This window comes from Gambusia affinis, linkage group LG24, assembly GCF_019740435.1.
Source record: "Gambusia affinis linkage group LG24, SWU_Gaff_1.0, whole genome shotgun sequence".
In the NCBI taxonomy this organism is placed as follows: Eukaryota; Metazoa; Chordata; class Actinopteri; order Cyprinodontiformes; family Poeciliidae; genus Gambusia; species Gambusia affinis.
The window spans coordinates 7,147,400-7,170,962 of NC_057891.1; the positions used below are offsets into that span (position 1 = coordinate 7,147,400).

The window sequence follows — 23,563 nt, forward strand, 5'->3', positions numbered from 1 at the left end:
ATTCACAACTCTCTCTGAAAACAGACCATCTCCAAATGATGTCTGAATTTCACCAACAGTTTAACTGAGGTTGATGAATAATCTTATGCTATTTTAAAAACATGTCCCAAAAGTAATGCAGATAGTTCAAAGTTGGTCTTTTACACTTTTAATACCACTGGGTGGGAAAACTACTCTTAACCCTAACGTGATTTGTGAATTTTAATTTATCACTCTTCTGGGGCTCACTGTCAGGTCACATAAGATGTAGAGGAATCAGTTGTTAATGATGCAATATTTTGCTTTTACTTATTTGCATGTCCTATGCTTAGAGAAGTTGTCTATTTTTGTAGTTTAAACAACAAATTTACTTTAATGTGCATTTTCACACAGTTGAAACAATTTTAGCACTTCTGCAGAAGCTAATATCTACAGTCTTCCTTGTTTTCACTTTTGGGAATCCATCCAGTTGGATAGGGTATTGGCTGCTGTGCAAACACCAGTCAGTGGTGTATCAGGTAGCATTGTGCTTATGTCTTTCAGCTTTCAAAGCTGCATTTCCTTACTAATATTTTTGATATGCTCTATGAAAGAATCCGCAAATAATTTGGAGTTGCATTCCACAGAAAAATCTGCGAATACTTAGACTGAGAAAAATGTAAAAACCTATCCAAAATTATTTTTACGCTAATTACTGATTGAACTCTTTTTATCTGTGACTGGTTCCAAAGAGTTGCTTATCTGAATGGGCTTCATAGAGCTGTTAAGAAGTCCATAAGGGGGGCTTGCCCAGGTCACCATCCATGCAATGATTGCAACTGAGTGTGTCACTCACATTGGAAACTGACTTGAAAAACTATAATCAGGAAAAAGAAATTCAATGCTTGGGACACTTTACAAAGCCTCACACTAACTGCTTGATTGAGTTGAGGGCATTTTGAGAAAGCAAACCATGAATGGAGGGAGGGAATCAATGAAGTGTTTGTCCACTTCCTTACTCATTAAGGAACTTCCATTCACATCAGGATCTATATATGACAAAGAAAGCTCACAAGTGCACGGTTTCAGTCTGAGAAGGCTGTCCTTTCTCCCCCCTTGAAGCCCTCCCCTTATCGAAATTCGCCTCACAGAGTCACTGTGCCAGAGGCCAAAGTCTTGACAGGGGTGGCCCAGTGAGGGGGAAATCAAACGAGTCCCTTTTCACTGTCAGGTTGGTGGACAGGGAGGCCTGCTTACCTACAAGTCCTCAGTTTCTTTTAAACCTTTTCGCGAGGAGAAGAGCAAGGCTTGGTTACCGTTCTAATCTCAAGGGATTTAGATTTATCTTTTCAAATATAGATGTGGATCACATTTGAAAAAAATACTTTAACTATGTGGATGAGCAACACTATTAGTTGTATTTTTTTCAAACCATCATATTAAATAAAGACTCATTAGATTGAGTCAATGTATATCTCAAAATATAGAAGAATAGAATTGTGACTTATTTTATGTGCTGATTTTTGGATTGTTCTCATCAGCCTTTGAAATCTTAAGAGCTGTATTGAGGTCTTAGCACAGCGTTTCATTCCTGTTGCCAGTGAGCGAATACTTTGTGGCAGGTCGTGCATAACTTCTGTGCATAATTAAATGTGCAGCAGTCGGCATGTTTTCTGGACGCTTAAATTATTGCATGTTGTTCTTGAAATAGTTTTTCCTGCATTTTTATGAAACACCGATAACTACAATTTAATCGTCTTTGGGCATTTCAGCATCAATTAATTTTTTTCCCCAAAGAAATTAAAATTTTCCTGCTCTTGCTTTCATATATTATTTCTTCTGTAAAGATTTTTCTGCTGTGAATATTCCTGTTAAGGATGTCCAAAATATAATTTTTATGCTTAAACATTCATCTGCATAAAATTTCAGGTAAATGATATTGAAATTCATCAGCATTAATTCACTTGCCTTTTTAGTTTTTCAAGACTGAAAGATATTTCTTCGAACTGGAATTTATGCAATAAAACATTTATTTCTGAAGAATTGTATGATTTAATGTCTAAACCATTTAGCAAACTCGTATCTTGTGCATTATATATAGTTTAAGAAACTGCTAGGCTAACATTTTCTGTTTTAATGACTAGATAGTTTGGCTTACACCATATTTTCAGCAACATCAAGTGTCTGTACTTGCAAAGGTTTCACTAAACGTATAAGTTTCCTCCTTTTCTAGCCCAGGATGATTAAACTACATTCCCCAATTCATCTGCCTGTTTTTGTTTTGTCTCAGAGCCATGCTAGACATCACTGTAGAAACTTTATGTTGGGTTAATGTTCAGGAAATTGGGGGACTGCTTCATAAAAATTAATCGTATTATTCTGGAATTAAGGTGGTCATAATGATTATCTCATCAAGTTAAATTTGCATTAGAAACCCCTTATATATCAGATTTCTGTTGGAGTATGAGCACCTGGATGCTGGAAATGTTGGGGTCGCACCTGCTACAAACTTGAACGTCGTCTGTTATAGAACTAACAACTATTAAAATGTTTACCACTTTCTGTTTTTAATTAATCACAATGCATCATTTCATTTGAATGTTGGGCTGAGACTTACGAGACTCGGATAAAGATTTCAGAGCAACGCAAAAGCAAAATATCAAGATGAAGAAAAATAGAGCTCCTTGTCATTTTTTCGTTTCAAAATAATATAATTTTTCGAACAAATGGGTCCTTTGAAAACATTAGAAGTAGAAAATCGAAGTGAAAGAATGAGGCCGTTGGATTCTTTTATTAAAACATGACCTATAATCTATTTATTTTTCATTTGGCCGCATGCTTCCAAGCCAGCGGCTGTTTATTTTGATGGGAGCTCGCTTTACATCCGGTACAGATCGGTGTAACTTGCGACACATTGATGTAAAGATCCAGCTGCACGCTGGTGGAGAGGGAGAGGAGAGACCGTGTCTTGTCTCTTTTTTTTCTGCCCTTCACTTCAGAATTTGGCGCTCTTGTGGTCGCGCTTGAAGCTCATCTGCGCGGAGCTGCGAGCGTCCAAGCTCCTGCTTTTAACTGGATAATCACATCAATACTCCAATTTATTTATTTTTTTTGCTCTGCATTCATTTATTATTATTTCGCTGCCAGTTTTCATAATTCCCCTGTCATGATTCGCTTCATTTTCTTCTTTGCTGTTGTTTGAAAGTGATTGGCTGCAAGGGGGGTTGCGCTCCAGTTTGCGCCAGCGGGCCTGGCAATATGTAATTTTGGGGAAAGACGCCGCGGTTTTTGGGAAAAGTGGAATATTCCCCCCCTTAAACAACCGCTTCTAGTTTACTTTGTGGAGCAGAAGAGATTCTGAGATCCAGTTATGGTCTGAGGTTATTACAACTAACTGCAGAGCGGATTCTATCATTTTGGAAACTGCTTGTGGGTAAGTTTGATTGATGATTCCTCTTTTCTGTTGCCAAAGTTGTACTGAATCCTCTCTGGGTACGTGCAGAAATAAGATGCGGTGTCCAGTTAATTTTGCATTGACAATAGCCATCCAATGCTGCAAATCTGCATCAGTTACCAGTTGATTGCTTTTGTTAGAGTGAAATCCTGGTTTCCTGATATGCGGCAGTGTTAATAAATGCGCGTTTTAGGAGAGCACATCTCTCTCCGAGTTACGCATGAATCTCGGTGTCTGTTTTTGCGTTCGTTGCGGACTGGAGCGGCTGCAGTACGGCGGTGCAGCTGGACTGCTGAAGTCACACACACGCATAAAAAAAATTCATTAGAGAAAAAACAAATCTGAGCGCAGATCGATCTGTGTAAGAGCAATTTTACGCATCATTTTGTTTCCGTTGTAATTGTGTAATATTGCATGCAATCGCAAAGGGCTTTTGTGCGTCAGCAGCGCCCGTGATTGTGTGGTGGGTAAATAGGAGTCGAGAAGATCCCGAGCTCCGTTTGCTTAAATAATTTCTGCATGGTGATCGCTTCTTCTCAATTGCATTCCCTCTCTTCTCCCTCTGCTTGGACTGATGATGGATTATGATTGTCCATATGGACGCTAGAGTCACCCCTCCACCTCTGGCTCTAATCAGATTAGCGTTTGCCAGTTGAACATATTTGGGAATCAGCAAGTGACACTGATGCAAAGTTAAATCCACTAGAAACGAGTTATAGAGGGTGCTGTAGCCCTGCAAGTTGCTGCAAGTGTCACCATTTTATCAAAGAACCTCTGCAGAGATTTTAAGATAAAATCTCTAACTTCACATTAACAAATTTTTTTCCTTGATGTTCTCAGCTTGAACTTTTGGACACTTACAGCATTAAATCAATTTGAGTTATCCATGTTATTTTTATGACATATTTATTCATTTCTAAACCCAGGGTGAAGCTTGGCTGCAGCATCGCCCAGCATCACATGAATTAATAGGTCTATGGCAGCAGCCACTTAACAGCAGCCCTGCAGCTACATATTGAGCTGAGTCGAGTGCTCTTATACAGAAATTGATTTAGACAGAGATTATGTCATCTGGCTCTGGCTCTTCCCCCCTCACCCCTGTATTCTTACAGGTCAAGTTTATCCTCTGAATTCCTCTTCTGTCCCCGGATGAAGTTTAAAGTACAAAACCATGTGAAGTTCTGAGACATGGTCACCTCTCATTATTTTGAGCTATAATGCCTTGCAGAACTATTTATGAGCCTCAAGAGTCAATGTGAATTTTTGGGGGTGATTATGAGCTATACCAGGTGTGGGCAATCCTGGTCCTTGAGGGCCGGTTTCCCACAACTCTTAGATGTCTTCCTGGTCCAACACGCTTGAATCCAACAGCTGAATCACCTCCTAAGTGCAGTCAGGTTCTCCAGAGTCCTGCTAATGACCTCGTTATTTGACGCAGGTGTGTTGAAGTAGAGACACATCTAAAGGTTGCAGGACACCGGCCCTCGAGGCCTGGAGTTGCCCACCCCTGAGCTATACCAACACAAAATAATAGTTTTCAGAATTTTTTGCTTCTGAAAAGTGTAGCATGCATTTCCACCCCTTTACTCTGATCAACGGCTTCACAAGTCATTCTCAGCAGTGAAGTGCACACATTGCAACTAAATACAGGGCAATCATCAAATGAAAAGCCTATTGGAGTCTGAAGAAGACTTGAAACTGAGGTAAATGTTCCCCTTCCCACAGCACAACAACCACAAACATGTCTGAGAATCATCTTGTCAAAGTTTAGACCCAAATCCAATTGGTATTCTGTGGCAAGACTGAGAAAAAGACGTTTGCAGATCTGCTCAATCCAGTCTGTTGGGAGTTGAGCTACTTCGCAAAGATTAATTGGTAAAAAAAAAATTTAGTCTCTTATCCCAAACGATCGGCATCTGGAGAAGCAAGAAAAGTCTGTTCTACAAATCTTTGGCAAAGCTGGGTTCAAACAGAAATGTACACTTGTAATATTTTGATTTATGAATTCAGAAAACCATTTATAAGTGTTGTTTTACTTTAAATACAATTTGTTTTGATGTTTACAAAAAAGTAGTGACCTTGTGTTTGCTTCATGACAACTTGTAGCAGAAACTTTTGGGGGAAAGAAATTCCCAAAAAGTCTCTCTGCCACTAAGGCAACACTTAACAAAGTGTGCGTAGGTGATGTATACATGAATGCTGTCTCACTATCTAAACACAATTTTAACTGACATAAACTTCACGTTGCAAACTACGCTAAAAAAACAACATTCATAAGCATTTTGACCTCATTCAGCTTGCATTGTTCTGTCTGGTGGACAGGAGAATGTAAAAGCATCCCACAACTGTTCTGCCCCTCTCTTGATTGATGCTTTTAATTTTCAAGGAGCTGTCACCTAGGCCCATTGGCCTTGGGTTTGCAATCAAGGGGCCAGACAGTCACAGGCTTTCAAATGAAAGAGTTCATTAATGTGGTGGGAAATAAGGCTTGTCTCATTGTGGAATATTGGCTCAGTGCGAGGAGTGATTGGCGCAATTGGTGTGGATTTGTGAGCAAGATGGTCAGAGAGGAAGTTGAGATCCGGCTACTTCAATCATGGCTGTTAAATGACATTAATATGACTCGAGGGGAAGATGTGAAAACCCACAAGGCAACTTGTGTGTGTGTGTGTGAGAGAGAAAGCATGTGGATGTGTGTGCTAGTATCCCAAATGTATTGACCCTGTGCATCTCTCGCTGCTTGCTTGGCATTGCTGAGCAGAGTTATTGGCTGTTGTGAAATCAGAGCATTAGAAGCTGCGGACGACATACATAACAGGCGTGCTCAGTTAAATCTTTTGAAAATCCAATTCCTCTGAAGATGAGATTCCTCTTTCTCCATGCCTTGTTCCATTTTCAGTCGCAATCATTGGGCATCGATCTGATCCAGACTCATTTATTTTTGTTGCAGCCATCATGTCAGGAATTGATAAGTGTGGTAGAGCCGATAAATAACAATATATCTTTGCATGTGGCGTCGCTCCTTCAAAAGAATCATTACAGGAAATAAAGTGGATTTTTTTTTTTTTTATCAGGTGCCTATAGGCTTTCTTACTTCATGAAGCAGTAGGAAGGTCAAAAAAGCATCATGTGGATTAACTGGAGAGTATATGTAGATTTCTGCGATATTGCTCACCACCCAGATTGGTATGACCTGTGGGGCTACATCTACAATATTTTGATCTGTTTTAGTTATTATACTGAAAGGTGCAATAGCTTACATGCTACTAGTTCTGTAAGAAGAGTAATGCAATATTTTTCATAAACCTTTCAAATTATTGTGCAGTTTTTGGGCTTTATTTGAACTTTTTTGTGCGTCTAGTTATTGACAATACAGAGTGTAATGCTTCATCGTTGCAAGCTTTGGTTGTCTTCTGTAGAGTTAAGCAAATGTATATTTAGGAAAATCATTTCCTTTTATGGGTTTGATGTTTACAAAGGACTTTGTATGCTTTAAAGAAGTTGACTGTGACTTTAACCACAGTTACTACTGCAACTGGTGAGCATGGTTGTTAGCATACAAGTGGAATATGTTATAGTCTATATACATTGTGTCATTATCAAGTCTCCACAGATGTGGATACTGTCTATGTGTCCAATAATCTGAATCCACACGCTCTTACCTTTAAGGATAAATGTATTTTCTCTGCAAAAAGTTTCTTACATTTGCTCTTGTTCAGTAAACGTTTATGTTTTGTAAAATTTCCATAAAACAAAAAATCAGTTAGCATAGTTTAGTCAATACAAACTGACTTTCTGCATCTTGTAAAAGCTACATATTTACTGCTCTCTTGGTGGACGCCAGTGTTTGAATGACTCAACTCCTTTATGAATTTCAATCATGAGTTAATGCTGGAATTGAGTCAGGCCTTAAGCCACTGTAAATGGAAATCCAAGCTGTATAGAAAAATAAATGGCCTTAAATTGTCCCTCCCCATACACTTTGAGTAAGTTGAGCTACCTGTGCTTCTTTTACCTCTATTATTCAGCAAAGACGTATCAAAGAATAGTCTTCCTTACAAATCATCTTCAGGCTGCCCTTTTTCCCTCTTTTTTAAGACCTCGATGGGAGTGCCTTCATGTAGGGAAACGAGTACGACTGAGCATCTGCTGCTGTGGTGCCAGTTTTATTTACTTTCAGCATGTAATGGCATTTCAGTTCTAACTGAGCGCTGCTTAATAACTTCATAAAGTGATGGTAATGGCATCATTTTCAGATGTCTCTTTCCGTTGCTCATCGGTGCTTTGTATAATTTAAGTAGTGTCGGTGGACGGGCATAGCGTAAAGTGGATCAAAGTAAAATACCATTGTATGCTTTATTTTTGTGTTCGTTGCATCATAAAATAAAAGGACTTGGGGTTCAGCTACAGAGTTGTAAGTGCTAAAACTCAAATGTTATAGGCAGTTCTTGTAGAGGGAAATAATGGAGGATACAATAAGGTACTGATGTTGAAATCTCTAAAATGGCCATCTGCGGGCAACCTCACTTTATTTTTCTTTGCTGTGGGCAACTTATGTTTGCCATCAAACTATTCGCTGCTTTAATCTGTAGTGCAAAGAGGAGACCATTACCTCTATGTAGGAGAACAGAAATGTTATCTTCATCCTTTGTTTTTAACACTGCCGTCATAGTGCCATGTCTGGAGGTGATCCTCTCCGACCCTTTCAGCTTACAAAGATGAAGTTGATGTGTTTTTTAGATACTAGAGAAGTGGATAGAGGATGGAAATTGCATGCCAGGGGAAATGAGATGAAGAAATTTTCCTCCCATTTCCCCTCCTCTCTCCATCACATCTGTGCTTACTCATTCATGAAGCCTGGGTTCTGACATTCCATACATTGATGCGGAGATATTTTCTTTTTATTTAAAAAGCTACTCGGAAGGAAGAAAAAAAAAAAGCCAGTCAACATAATTTAGGAGAACAAAGGAGGAAACGTTCTGTGTTCAGGTCATAATCACAGCCATCAATCTGTATTCACCTTCTGACCTGAGTCAATTAGACAATTCAAGATAGCCTTGAACATATTCATTTATAATAGTCTCCATAAGGGCTTCTGGGTTGTCACTGAATGAAAAGGCTCACACTATTACATACAGCATTTACTCAAATGGGAACTATGAGCATGCTCTGTTTGCATACTCCATTAATGCACACTGAGAGAGTCTACACCAAATTCTCCTCTTGGAGCCAGGCAGGGGCTTAAATAGAACAGCTACATCAAGGGATTAATAGTGAGTGAAATCAAGGAGCGCTTCATTAGCAGTTCTTCATTTGTCATTAGCTACTTCACACGAGACCTGGGGCAACATAGTATTTACAGCTAATTTTCTACATACATTTCAGCCTGCTTCAGACTGAGATGAGGCCGTAAATGTGATCACAACAAAGACCAAAGAGGATGAAAATAGTTTTATTTGCTTGCCTTTGCTTTATGCATCATCAGTTCCTAAAGGTAAAGTGTAAAACTACTGTGGAAGTATTCGTAACAGGTGGTGATCCATCTATACACAAAAATGTATTAATTTTTTTTTATCTCCAAAAGCAGATAATTAGATTTTTGTTTGGGCTCACCCCCCAGGTTTTTATTTAGTTAATAAAAAATCAATCAATCATAAGCATTCAATAAATTATCAATAATAAATGACCTGTCTTTGGGTTTATTTGTGGTATAGTTGATACTCTTGTGTCCTATTGTTACCGTTCAACAACAACAAAAGAAGAACAACCTTTACAATAGTTTTTAAAATAAAGTCAAATTTAACATTTTTCTCATTCACATACAAGTTGGACTTTCTCATAAAGAATCAGTTCAATTGACATTTGGTATATAAAGACAACATGTTCATACCACTGACAATTTAGGTTTAATCTCCGTTTTTTACTAGCATGTTTCTTAAGGGGAATTGCTTCTTTATTCTTAATATAATTGGGAAGTAATATTAACATTTTGGAGCAGCCCAGCAAGAATTTTTGTAATTGTTTTTAAATAAATTGATATTTATATTCATATTCATTCGCTATTGGTAATCTGGATTACACTAACAACAACAGAGCTGCTGTCTGTTGCCATGTAAACCATGGGTTCTTCTCATAATGTCCAGAAAGTATGACTTCTGCAAGCATCTTCTCTGGAGTCTTCTTATTCCAGTGGTTATTTTGGAGAAGATTGAGACTACTTTAGGCACAGTCTTTGGCTATAACCTCTTCTCTGCGTAATTGTCCTACATCCACCATCTTCAATTTAAATTTAGTTGTGCTTTGTTCGTGCACATTGACATTAAAAGGAATTCTAGAGTAAGTGGCTTCCACCACAATGTGATAACAACACTTCTCATTTTTGTTTTTCTTCTTTTAGCTTTGTTTCCCCTGAATTCATTGGTAGGCTGGTGCTTCATATCTGAACCAAAACACAGCAACTCATGGAATAATCCAGACCCCAGCTTGGCGAGTGGTAGCAATAATTTTATGCTGCAGAAAACTTTTATTGCATCAGGGCTGCAGGGGTGCCTTTTTCCCCCTGTCCTGGACCAGACCCACAGAGAGAGACTCTCAACAGGGTTCATGATTTATAGGCCACTTTACAGGAAGGGCCCGGGGACGCAGCACTTCTTGTCCTCGGATATTGAATCTCTGCATCCTGGCGTGGGGTGTGGGTCATCTGTTATTGTGTGCAAACTTATTTGCATTGCACAATTTGAGCTTGTCATAGCTCTTAAATTTGTTTTTATTTTCAGAGTTTGTTGGTTTCAGACATGTAAGAAAGATTGTCAATGGGAAAATTTGCATGGAAGACAAATGGCTTTAACATTCTGGATTTGTGGATCTACAATTATACATAATTTTGACATATTGTAACAAGTGCTAGCATTATGCTCTGGTCTCCTTTTTCTACATAAAGAACTTATATTTACTCATAAAACGAACCTTCCTTGCAATATCAACCATTTTACGACAATTTGCAAAGTGCATTACATAAAATTAAATAAAAAATCTCTATACACAAATGAGCCATTTGACTAACATAGCTTGTGTTAATAATCTAACAATCTTCTTCCATCCTTTGTTCCTTAATCAGCTAACCATTCTGCTACTTAGCAGAAAAGAGCTTTCTGCTGAAATGTTTACCTGGGTGTATTGCTTCATTTTGTGGGTCTTTACTCTTTACACTTAATGGCTTAAAAGCATTTATATGAGGCGTTTTAATGCTAGCAATTAATTTCTTTAATTTAAGAGTAACTGCAGAGCTGAATAAATGTCGACTGTTGTATTTCTTTTAACTGAAATATGTTGCCAAGGAAATCTCCTCCTGCCGTTATCCTGTAAAATATGCAGTGTTTTTTAAGTCAGAGCCTCTTGAAGACTTTGATGCTCTCTACTGCATAGCATTAGCATACCGTAGAGTTAGCTGGAGACTCATCGGTTCAGCAGCAGATCAGTCTCAATGTCACAGATGTAAATTTAGGTGCCGAGTAAAAATGTGTCTAAGAGGTTGTGGTGAGGAAGAGATAAAGAAAGAAACGCTGCAGTCTGAATATTAATCACCACCATTGGAAGTCTCCACCTAAACTTGAGGAGTTTTGATTGTATTTAGCATTTCCATGAAATGTACCTGCTATGTTTGGATCTGGTTGATATTGGACCTCAGAGAGCTGTGGTATGAAATTTTACAATCTGGTTTAGCAGCAGTTGTGGTAAATTTCCCTTCCAGTGCCATCACATCAAATATCCTTATCTCTTCTGGGTTTTGAGAATTAGTTGTTTTGGCTGTGCAAAAAGAAAACAAAATACGGTACTATAAAACATGAAAAGGATGTAATCCATACCACTCAGTTTACCAGTTCAGTTAACTTTGTTATTCTTATTTAAGTTTTTGCTCTCAATTATGCCTTTGAACCATTCATTTTTAGCATGAAATCATTATTACATTCATCTTTTATTATTAATATCAAAGTTTTTATCTCACCATCTTGGATATTTGCCCATTCTTCTCAGCTGAATTTGAAGAGCTCATTTAAATCTGTTGGTCTCCAGGCAGATGTCCATCTTTTACACACTCAATACTTTTTATATATAGTGTTTTTTGTAGCTTTTGGGAGACTATTAATGTTACCCTGTTGACAGAAGGTTGTGTGTGTTTGGAATCATTGTCATGTTGACACTGTCATCCTTCCTATTAATCTACACAGTTTCTGCAATGTGAGTTCAGTCTTAATATAGTGAAAAGCCTCAGTTTCTCTAGGCGGTATCTGGGTTATTTGTGTGGGCGTTTTCAAATTTAGCTTGAATTTGACTATTTTAGGGGTGCCACATGACCCCGGGGTAGAGCAGGTGCATCATTATACAGAGGCTAAAGTCTTCAACACACTTGTCCCAGGTTTCAGACTTAGCCCATTTACTGCATTTCATCCCTTTCTCTCTCGGTTTACCTACTAAACAGTAAATGCGAATAGAGCTACAAGAACCTCTAAAAAAGTGACTATTGTGGAACAGATGATTCTTTCTGGTATTATATGCCTGAAATCCATGTTTGGTAAAATCCACTCTTGGTGGACCGTGACACTAAGCTTCCAGCAGTTTCTGATTCATGGCAGGCTTAGGCGTTTGTGTTTATTCATCCTGTGTTGATTTTATTTGCTTTCACCTGCAATATCCAGAGAGCCTCGTTCCTCTAATGTCATCCTTGTCTCATCACTGTGCAGGGTAAAAGATTTAGTTGGCATGCAGCTCAACCACAAACGAATTACAAATAATGACTTCAAATCAACTAAGTATAAATGACTTTAGATCACATTATCAGTTTTTATTTTTTTAAGTATTCCTTTGGCTGTTTATGCTCTTTAAACTTACATCACGGTTATTGTTAAGCGTTCGGGATTTCCTGATTGTGTCGTCGGCTTTATAAATATTACAAACTGGACTTGGAAACAACATTCAGTCAGTTTGGTGAGGTGGTCAATTTGCTTTTGAAATATATGGAGCTTCACAGTATATTGTATTACAGTCGACAATCCAATATCAAAATGTCCAACATTGCAATCAGAAAGCACTGCTAGAATGTAATATTTTGAAAGCTGGTAGTATTAAGGTTCTTTGCATTCATGGCTTTGCATTCATTACTTATCTAATTTGCCGTTTGCATTGACTTTCACTGCTCACATTTGGATATATACTTTAGTGAGCAAGATGACAAAGCTGACAGAAAATGGCGAAGACAACAAGATGATTGGAAATAAAGAAAATACAATTTGGGTTAATCAAAATTTTTGACACAAGTATCACAAGGTCTTGTCATTCTAATAGTTCTCTGGTAACAATTTGTGGTGAGAATTTGTTGTTGGATGCTTAACTAACATTATCTTCGTGTTTTAAAGTTACCAGTTGCAATACTCAACTACTGTAGAGGACATCTTTGAAAGCCGTTTCGTTCATACCCTGATATTGGGGTATGAACGAAACATACCCAATATGTTTCGGGTATGTGTCAACACCATAGCAAAGTGTGTAGATGCATTGAAGGAATATGTCTACACAGCATAGAAGGCGGATCCTTTTCACTAGCATAAAGTGCTTACCATTGAAAAGGAAAGGCCTGTCCACATGCTAGGTCAAAGAATTATTCATTAAATACAATTCTGACAATTTTAGATCTAAACACATTAAAATATGTCTGATTCTCCTTTTTTTTCTTCTAATTTTTCTCTTTGCAAGAGTCAAGAACATGGAGGCTTGTGGTTGCTGGTTATTAGATAATCTAAAATGGAATAATTCAGCGAGGAGAGCACAGACTTGTGTGGGTGGGTGTGCGTCAGCCAAGGGTATGAGGGCTTAAGAAGTGTTTTTCACAAATAGAAATGTTAACTCGCCAAGCAGAGTACATATCAATTTTTCTGCCTGAAGGTAGGAGGAAGGAGACACAAAGGTGACACAGGGAAGAGGGAAAGGGGTGTAATGACAGAGATGGAGAGATGGTATATTCATACTGAGACTTGCGTAGAGATACCATTACTTTTGCCTTATGCAAGTTGATGCATAACGCCTATAACAATTCTCGCATTTTTGAAAAACTGCTGTTGTAGCTGAGGCTCCATATCAAATATTTGTGTTTTTTAGTGTGATGGAAATATTGTTGCTAGTTATCTGTTTGGACAGGAGAGGAAATTCATTGTTCTACATAAACCTTGGAAGGACATTTATTAACCAAGACCTGGACTGTTAAATTAGATTTTGAGTTCCTAAATTAAAGTCAAAAATGGCCAGAATCTATATGTGTTATAAAATTAAATGCTCACCACTGTACCTAAATATTTGAAAAAGGTTTGAAGTAAAACGTACAACATTCACACTAATTAGTTTCTTGCTCAGACCTGCATATTGTCTTTACCTTTGCAAGCTACGCCTAAAGGACAAGATGATTTGTGAATAACTTTGCTTTCATTAAGTCATAATTTCATACGTTTGTCACAAGGTAGGACATTTGAAAGGTTTTTGACTACAGCTACAGAAGGTGAACAGTATTGCTGGATTCATATAGAATACTGTACTGAAAAGGATATACAAAAAATAAATAACCAGGCCTTTTTAGCTCAGTTCTTTTCCACTCAAGTGTTGACATTATGTACATTATTACCATTACAAAAAGGTAATTATGTAATTTCTTCCTTTTGAAATTCAGGTTTGTGGAGGCAACACTTGCAGTGCTGTTTTTCAAGTCACCAAAAAGACCTTGTATAAAAATAATCTGTTATTATTTCCTTCTTTCAGTTTATACTTTATTTTTGATATCTAGTTAACAGAAGATATGCTGATACGTTGCTGCTTCACACTGAGCGTCAGGGTACGCAGATTAAAAAAACAGAATCTCAATATCCATTTGGCAGGACGCAGTAAATGGAGCCTCAGTGGTAGAGTGGTGGAAATGTTTGAGAGTGAAGACAGGATGCATTTCCAGGGCTAACTCCTTCCTGTCAGGGGGCTGAGAGAGTACCCCATTTCTATTACCACGTCGTCCTCAAAGGTAATTGAATTTTGGATGAATCCGCCATGGAGGAAAAACTGTCTGGAAAAAGGAGAAGGTGGATCCTTAAAAAAATATAAAAACAATCAAAGAATGAGAGGCAGGTGACAGGTCCATCTTTGTAGATGGACCATTGAGTTGGCTGACATGACAAGCTGTTATAAACGCTTTTTATTTTAAAGGTCTATTACCTCAGTGTCTTGTCATCAATTGTTTCCAGAAGGAAGAAAACAAATTTTTATATGCTTTAATTTTTATCCCTTATAACATAAGATATAAACCAGAGAAACACCAAGCAGAAGAGATGTCATCACCCATTTGTTTGAAATCAACTAATGTTGCTTTCAAAATGGAAAAATAATAATAATAAAGTTAGGATTTTTGTGTCACAGTGACTGCATTTCTGAGAATGTATTAGTTTTATGATGCAAGAACTGATGACAGTGGGGCTTTGAGGAGGAGAAACTGCCAATGCCGCAATCTTTGGCAGCTGGACACTTTCACATAACTCAGTTTCTCAAGGGCTGTTTTCTGATGCAGCATTGTGAAATCTATGTGGAGTACCTTTGTGACGCCTGAAATGCCAGTGGAAGTATCCTTGTAAATTACATGGACATCCCGATGCGCTTAACATGTCCCTAGTTCTTCAACAAGGAGCTAAACAAGAGCTATACAGTCAATTGGTGTGTTGTGAAGAGAAAGTGACAACTCCGTTGCCTCTGGGAAACATTTACAGTTCGGTAAAAGTTGTTTTTGTCTTTTTCCTCATTTTTATTTCTGTACATATATAGTAACAAGCTGTTAACCAAACACCTGGCACATGCATGTTGCAGCTGCATCAGAGCTTCGTGAGATTACTCTTGTGTTTTCATTAGACACAGGTCCCTTCAGGTCCATCCTCAAAGCAGCTAAAAATACTTGTATAGTGTGTGATCAACACTTTTGTTCTTTCTTTGCGTATATGTTTTTGAAAGCGTGCACACAAAAATAACTTGCTATCTGGTTCTTACTATATTTTGCTTGGCCTTCCCTTTATCAGTTTTTGGATGGTGTGTATGTGTTTTAGCATTTTCCAACAAATTCCATGTTGTGAGAACCCACAACTCCTTATGTGACCCAAAGCCTGGGCTCCTTGAGGAGAAGTTGTGTTTTTCATTAAGGACTAATGTGTGAATTAAGTTTAGGTTGGGTTTAGGGTACCACCACCATGCTTGCATCACTTGGTTCAATGTTCTTTGGTTTGACAGTTTAGATCATTGCCTCCAAACATTTGCCTCATCTTTCTTCTCAAAGAGCTCAGTCTTTGGGTTGTCCTGTCATAATACATTAACTAATCTAAATAATAGTGACTCTGTTCTCGATACAAGCCAAGTTAAACAAAAAAGTAATAATAAGTTTTCCCTTTTATCACCACAGTTACTGACACAGCAGGGTAGACATGTTCACTGGGTCATTCTCGATATGCTTTCCCTTTTCAATAACAATAATAAAGACATGCCATAATCACCACCTGATTATGGCATGTCCGTTCAGAGTGGAGTTTGTTGGTTGTTCCTAACAGCAAAGCCAAGTTTGCCTTGAGACGGATTGTTCTTGATGTCATCGACGGTCTTGGCCTCTTTGTGAACAGACAGTAAGTCTCTGCTCGCAGTAAAATAAAATAAAGGCAGTTGCATAAAATTTGTACATAAAGATGCCTGAGTTTTTTCCTCCTTTCTCTGGCCGACCTCGAGATTCTGTGAGTTCTGAGTGTGTAGCTTTGATTAAGCTGTCAGAACCCTTTCTCATCTTTTTATGTTTACCCTGTGTCTGTGTGGAATGATAACTCTCACCTCTGTTTCCCTTTAGGACTGTTAAAAAATGAAAGCTTCCATCCCTCTTCTGATCCTGCTTCATGCGCTTGTGGTCCATTGCCTGAAAGTTGTGTCAAAGAGAGGTTCTGGTAAGTCATAGCTCCTTTTTATGACTTCATCTTTTAACACAAAGTAGTACAAGTCTGCTTTCAATATCCAACAGTTTTGCATCACTTGTATGGGTTATTTTGCTTTGATTTAATCAAGTAAGTTACATTTTCTACTAAATTTCTACTTAAGTAGCAGGTGTTGTGCTTGTAAGCATTAAAGTCTGAGAGTAGGTTTATATTACTGCATCCCTCTTCTCTCCAGATGCTGAAATTATTACTTTAAGTGAGATAGATGAAAAGCAGAGGAACATCCACATTTGCAAACACAAAGGAAATCTTTTTTTTTTTTTTTTTCCCGTTTATTTTCTTCTTCCATCCAGTGACTGCTTGCGTCTGGGTTTTTTGCCCATGCATATTAGGCACAGGTGCAGGAATGGCCCGAGGCTCATCAAAGGATTTTTTTTTTTTTTGCTTTCCCAGCAGAAGCCCCGATGGGCTATCTCTTGCGAAGCTTCACGAGCCATTGCCTGGAGCAAGGATTTGAATCGTGTCCACTGATAAATGAACACCCCATTTGAGCCAGACCCCCATCCTTTGTTCCTTCCCTTTTTAGATTGTACAGCTTTATTAGAAGGCACGCTGGTTGCAAGTTAGAGAGCTGCTGTTTGAAATGGGTTTTGGGCAATGAAAGGTGTATTGAAACTGGTTTATTTTTATTTTTCTGGAGCAGAAAGAGAACCAGAATGAGCAGGTCTATCTTCAAAGCTTGCTTTTTTATGATTTAGGGTTTCTTTGTCTGAGGAAATGTTGAATTAAGTATAAAACACAGTTCTAGTGATGCAGTGGCCTTCCTGTGATGGAAAACCTATTTCTTTGTTCCCTTACTAATTTGTCTCTGTTTTCAACCCAAATATTGCTATTTTGTTGCTTTCTAGTGCCTTTGTGTATTGATTGATTGACTATTGATTGTTTAATGCCTGACAACTTTCTCACTTTCTATTTATTTTTGTTTTGATCTGTTTGGCCCTCTTGCCTCGTGTTCCATACAAATGATTAGGAGACTTTATCAAACCAAAGTAACACCTATCATACATCCATATTTTCTTAAATGAGTCTTTGAAAATTTGTTTAAATTGTTGGTTGTCAGGGTGGGTATAAAACTTCCCCCTAGTGGATATTGATGCATAATTGTTTCATGCGCAAAAACTGGGCACAAAGCAGTCAAAAATGCACTTTGAAGGGGTAGAAATTACCAGCACCTAAGATAAAGACAGGATAGTAATCAAAATGACAAAGAAACAAGAAGAAAATTGAAATATTAAAGTGGAGATTTGCAAAAATGCATGTGGTGCTGTGAAAACATTTTCCCACTGAAAGATTTCTGGTCGTCCCACCCTTCCATAGATGTTTACAATTATGGATAAGGAACATTTTATGTCACAGTGGATGAATTTTCACCCAGACACTTCTTCAAAGGACTGCATCTGCATGAGATTGATAGAATATTGAAGTAATTTTTTAGCTTTTGCTGGATGTTGCTCATTTAAAATGTTAATTTTCTGTTCTGAGACCAAACCCTTGCCATAAATTAAATTCGGGTTAAAATATTGAAGTGGAAAATAATTAAAAATAGAAAAGAATTCAAAATTCTCAGCATGGAGTGTTTTCATTTGCACGTTTTAAGGAAAATTAAATGACTTGATTGACGTCCTTGGGGGACTGAGTGGCTTTTCTTTTCTGCTGGCATGCACAATCCCTGGAAGCCCTCTCTCAGTGCTGCATGTGCACAACAAATAATAAGTGGATTATTACATCGAAAACACTCACATTTGATTAATGCTTTGTCTGCTTTTGGTCTCAGAGAGTGGAACAGTCCAGAAACATACAATGCATATCTGTCATACTAATCCTCTGAATTCATATGTAGAATATATCCATTAGTCCTCTGAATTGCTAGAGGGCTGGAATGGTCTAAATGGTTGGGCAAACCGAATAATTATGAATATTTTTAGCTAATTCAGCACATCACCTCCATAACAACCCCTCTCTTGGATACTTGTGCTGTTGTAGATAGTAATTCTGTGCTGTTAATCTAGGAGTTGTTTTTATGCTGGGGTGGCATCACATTTTGGTTTCTCTGGTTGTTGTGATTGTAGGCGCTGGTGTCCATCACTTTGAACGCTTTCATTGACAGAAGACAATTTTTCACATTCCCTCTTTTCTGTTCGGCATATAAAATAATTTGATTTGCAGAGAGTTAGAGCTGGGTGATACAAGAACTCACAATCAGCATGTTAGTATCAGTGTATGCCATAGCAACAGCATAGGAATACTGGAGATCCAGTATTGGATAGACTCTAATTGGTCTTCATGTCTGCACCTGATGATAGCTTTTAGCAGCCAAGATGCAAAGCTTATGGAACTTGCTGGAGACATTCTGTTAAGTTTGATTGATGGTCTCATTTCTTGCAGTATTCTCCAGTTCTATGCAGGTATTGCTTAGTCCAATATTAGTGGCAGAACTGTGAAGGCAGAGAAGGAAAAGTCAATTTGGGGAAATCTCATGAGAAACAAATGTTAAATGTCTAATCAACAGTGATACTTTTTATAATCTATCTGCCATGGGATGTTTCCTACTGACCACACACAAAATTTGTTTGTGCCTTTAAATATTTCATATCATAATTTGCTAAAATCTGATGGTTTTCCATAATGAAAGCAATATTTCTTCATTCAAATATGTAGCATTTGAAGACTGCTGCATTTCAGTGTGATTAGGGATCTAAATCTCATTGTTATTCTTGTGAGGCAACTGGACCAAAGAGGTATCAAAGCTAAACAGAATATTAAGTGTTCAATATGAAATATGCAAGAAATTTCATAGAAACACTACATTATGAGGTGTAATCATGTAACAATTTTCCAAATAGGTTTTCAAAAATACCTTACCAAGTAAAAATTATGAATTAAGGACTGCTTGTATCTGGCTATAAAGTGTAAATAGATTAGGAAGAAACGGTAAGGTGTGAGCTTGGATAGAACAGAAAAGTCAGTAGAGATGCAAATACAATTAGGACCCTCTTCATCAACTCAGGTGTTCAAAGTACTATAAAAATATGCAGAACTCCGTTGTACATCATTGTTGTTGCAGAATATGACATGCACAAAATACATCTCATAATTTATACTTTTTCACACTTTAATGATTTGTCTACAATTATTTATCTTTTTTTTTTCTTGATCTCAGCAAGGTTCTTGTTACTTTGTTCCTTTGCTATTGTGTAGTTTAGCAGTAGAAAATATCTCTGAAGTAAGATTATAAAAATTGATGATGGTCTGCTACAAGGGGATTGGATTATTTAATATTTTATTGCAGGAGGTTACCCAGAATAATTTTTTTGATCAGAGGTTATAATCCATCTTATTTTTAAGATCATCTAGCCCAAACACAGAACAGAATCAATAGAAATTAGGTGTAATGCAAAGTAAGCAAACAGTGCAGATGCTTTCATAAAGTTTTATGCTATTTGAATGCTTTTGTGATTATTTATCTCCATAATCCATTGCACAGCATATCGAATTGCTAGTTTTTGCAACATCCCAATGATTTGTCTCAGTGTTTGCTTGGCTGCTATTTTATTCAGACTCATTCATGCCGGTGATATTTCCAGTCAGAACTGCTCTGATCATATTTGATATAGCTTTTAGAAAAACAGATTTTAAAGCAGTTGGAGAGTGATGGGGGTGCTCCAGTGACAGAAAAGGAGGAAAATTAAGAAAATATGGGTCAGACCTGCCTGATATTATTGCAATTACATGTTTTCCTAATTAACCACCAAGGGAAATAGAGCAAGTATCACAATGTGGAAGAGAAAATTATTTTGGGTGACTGAAAGAACTGAAACATCTTTGTGTGTCTCAAATTAGTGTTTTTTCTGTGATATAAAACAGAAACGTAGGTTATCGTGAAGAGTCAATGTTTAACAACTTGTTTAATTCTCAGAACTAGGTTACCTTTTGGGGAGCTGCAGTAGCCACTGAATGCACTTTTCTTTTCTCCACATTTTCTCTTAAAATAAATAAACTCCACATTCACTGTAGCATGTGCACACTTACATAAATCAAAAGCAATCACCTTTTGATTTTTTCTCTGCACTTATTGGTTGCCTCAGCAACTGAAGTTGCAATAAGCATTCCAGTTTCACACTCACTAAATGTCAGGCCTTAACATAACCGCTAACACATGTCCCTCCTGTGCACACTTGTAGCAAATGTAGCTTCATAATGATACTCCGTGACATTGATTGAGACAAATTTAGCCCACCTCGTCTCTTCTGCTCTACACTCATTAGTGGCTGTTTTTCCATCAGACAGTGATGAGCTCCCTGACAAATGATGCATACCTTTTCTGACAGTCGATAATAAAATTTTGCTTAAAATGATTCTCTCACTCATGCGCATGTTGCAGGTTCATCTCAATAAATTCAAATGTAATTATTAAATTAATATTTTTTAGGAATTTTTTTTTAAAGTAGAAGTCATGTTTTATTCAGATTCTTTTTTTAAAAAAATATTCTGCTCATTTTGGATAACTAATGTTCTTGGAAAATCATAAGATTTCATAATACCAGGCAAACATTTTCTGAATGAAAACATGTTACATGACAGTTCAGTTCATCACTGAAACCCTTTAGAAGGGGAAGCCAAAAATAGTCACAGATAAAGGATCAAGTTGTACACATAATTCTATTTTTATTTATGGAAAGTTGAGTGGGACAAAAATGTTCTCAGAGGAATGAGAAAATCACTGGAAAAAGTACCAATACCTCAGCTATCATACAGACTTATCACCTCAACCGTAAAGTATTGAAGGTATAAGACTGTATATGACAAGGGAATAAATGTCTTTATCATTTGTGTTTTAAAAATGCTTTTTTATTGGTTTTATGTTGTCTTTGATATTCCTGAGAAACTGAATTTTGCCATTTCATTTGTTATTTTCCTATAATCATCCACCTTAAACGAAATAAACCCTTGAACTATTTCACTCAGTGTAATGAACACTTTTTGAATTGAATTGGAAAAATAGATTAACCTTTCAACATTATTCAAATTTAATTAGACGCACCTGTATCCCACGAAGTTTGGAACACAGTCACATTTGCAAGAAGACAAACCGCTCACTGCTTCTACCTGATTTCTAATTTTTTGTAACATATCTTCTAAAAGGGAAAAAAAAGCCTTTGGGGGTGTCTAACTTCCTGAGAGTTAGACATCCTTCTTTATTTCTTTGTCTTAATGCGACACCGCACAGTCAGCAGCATCTATTCTCCTTTTCTTCTTCTACTTTTTCGCTATGCTTTTGCAGTGGGAAGCTTCAAGGACATCCTGACAGTCAATTAAATTTACAGTCTTCATACCCGTTTCTCCGCCAACTCTGGGAGGATGTCAACATTAATACGTCAGCTGAAGGATAGCCCTGCCCCCTCCAACTATGGCCCCACCACATTAAAGAGGCCACCCACAATTTGGCCAGTAATAAGACTGCTCCTAATTGGACAAGACAGTGACTTCTAACAGGGGACGTCAGCGCGCACCACAAATTCAATTATAGGAAGCCACTTGACTTTATAATTGATTTTAAGGGATGCTAAAAATGGCAGGAAACTGTCAGCAACAACTGTTAGGAGCCAAAGAACACTGCAGAGGTGACCCTTGCTACTATATGAGTTTTATTCGTTTTCAGTGTCATTTAATTGCAAGATAATGACTTTTATTAGTGTAAGAGCTCCAGACGATCAAATATACATGTCCCGAGGTTGTCAGTGAGAGAGGATTTTTGATGTCAAGACAATTAAAGTGTAAAATTAATTTTAAAAGCCTTATTAAACCAAGTTGGGATGATTTGATTGGAGATTGAAAATCAGACTCGGAAATGAAACTCTGATTCTGTCACAGAAGAGACACGTATGCATACATGCATGCATACCCTCAGTTCATCTCCCTTCGGTTAATACCACACACCTGTCACAAAAGCCGAATGATTGCACCACACGCTCACAGTGGGGGGTGGGATTGATCACCCACATGGTGTTAGATATAAAATAGCTTCCCGCTTGGAGTTGTTTCCCTTCTGCTGCCCATAGAGGAGAGGTTGTTCAACAAGTGTACCAGATACAAAGCTCTTGACTGCTGGGGTTACTATGGATATGTGCTGCAGATTGGAGACACATGTCCTAAGCCTCAGCATGAGATGGATGATGGTGAACGACCTGATTGATGTGAACAATAGAATCTCTGTTGTTTGTTTTCTGTCCTTTAATAATGTTGCAACAGCACAAATGTAGAAAAATGGCAGGAAAGGATCTAGACTAGATTTTGTTTGGACCATATAGTGCTTGCTAATAGCTAAAATCCACAAGTTCCTGAGATATCCTATAAAAATGCTTAGAATTGCCTATTTCAATAGTTCAAATGCCAAATATACCTTAATGTGTATTAATACGCACAGAAACCGTATTAGCTCGGCCAATCAGCATCAAGGAAAATTATTGGCGCTCCTGCACCGTTTGATTTGCAAATGTCAGGAAACAGTGTGTCAAGTTGGCACTAACTACTAATTTCCAGGGGTCCACTGTAATTGTTTCCTGTGCCCCATTCTTGGCTTTTGACAAACTACATACAGTTTTTCCCATCACCAGATTCTGCACCTTGAGATGGAGATTAATGTTCTACCTGACTGGGTCTTTCAGTTTAGGCAGCCAGCTAAAACGCACTGAAGGTTGTGGCTGCAAGGTGGCTAAATGTGAAAAAGATTCAAGGTTTATACACACCTGTGCAGGGCATTGTTTGTTACACGACAGTTAATTACTGTAATTAACACATGGCTTCTAGAGCTCATAAGGCGTTTGCCATGATTGAGACGAGGATTACAGAAATCCAGATTATAGAAACTAGGTTGAAATGTGGGTGGAGCTAATAGGATGACACACCTGCCAATCAAGTAGTTTTAACTTGTGTCCTGTTGAATGTAGGTTCCATAGCATTTGATCGACCTTCATTGACAAGCTTTTCTGTTTACTGAACACCTGAGGAGTTTCAGTTTAAACAACTGGAAAATAATGTCTGCAGAACTATTGAGAAAGGCTTACATTTCCTCCACGTCTTGACATGACTGGAGGCATCCACCATT

The 23,563-nt window shown here is 37.7% G+C and overlaps 1 protein-coding gene across 5 annotated transcripts in view; it reads left to right on the forward strand.

Moving 5' to 3' along the window:
• Positions 1-23,563, forward strand: part of LOC122827182 (interleukin-1 receptor accessory protein-like 1) — a 236,305-nt gene that overhangs the window by 28,083 nt on the left and 184,659 nt on the right. For 2 of the 5 annotated variants that reach the window (XM_044109811.1, XM_044109815.1), the window contains exons 1-2: positions 2,951-3,391; positions 16,317-16,410. The exons of 1 other annotated variant lie outside the window; for it this stretch is intronic. In XM_044109811.1, coding sequence (XP_043965746.1) covers positions 16,329-16,410 — 82 coding nt within the window. In that variant the 5' untranslated portion in view covers positions 2,951-3,391; positions 16,317-16,328. Of the gene's footprint in view, positions 1-2,950; positions 3,392-16,316; positions 16,411-23,563 lie in introns of those variants that run through there. 2 more of the 5 variants (XM_044109810.1, XM_044109813.1) reach the window with 1 other exon arrangement.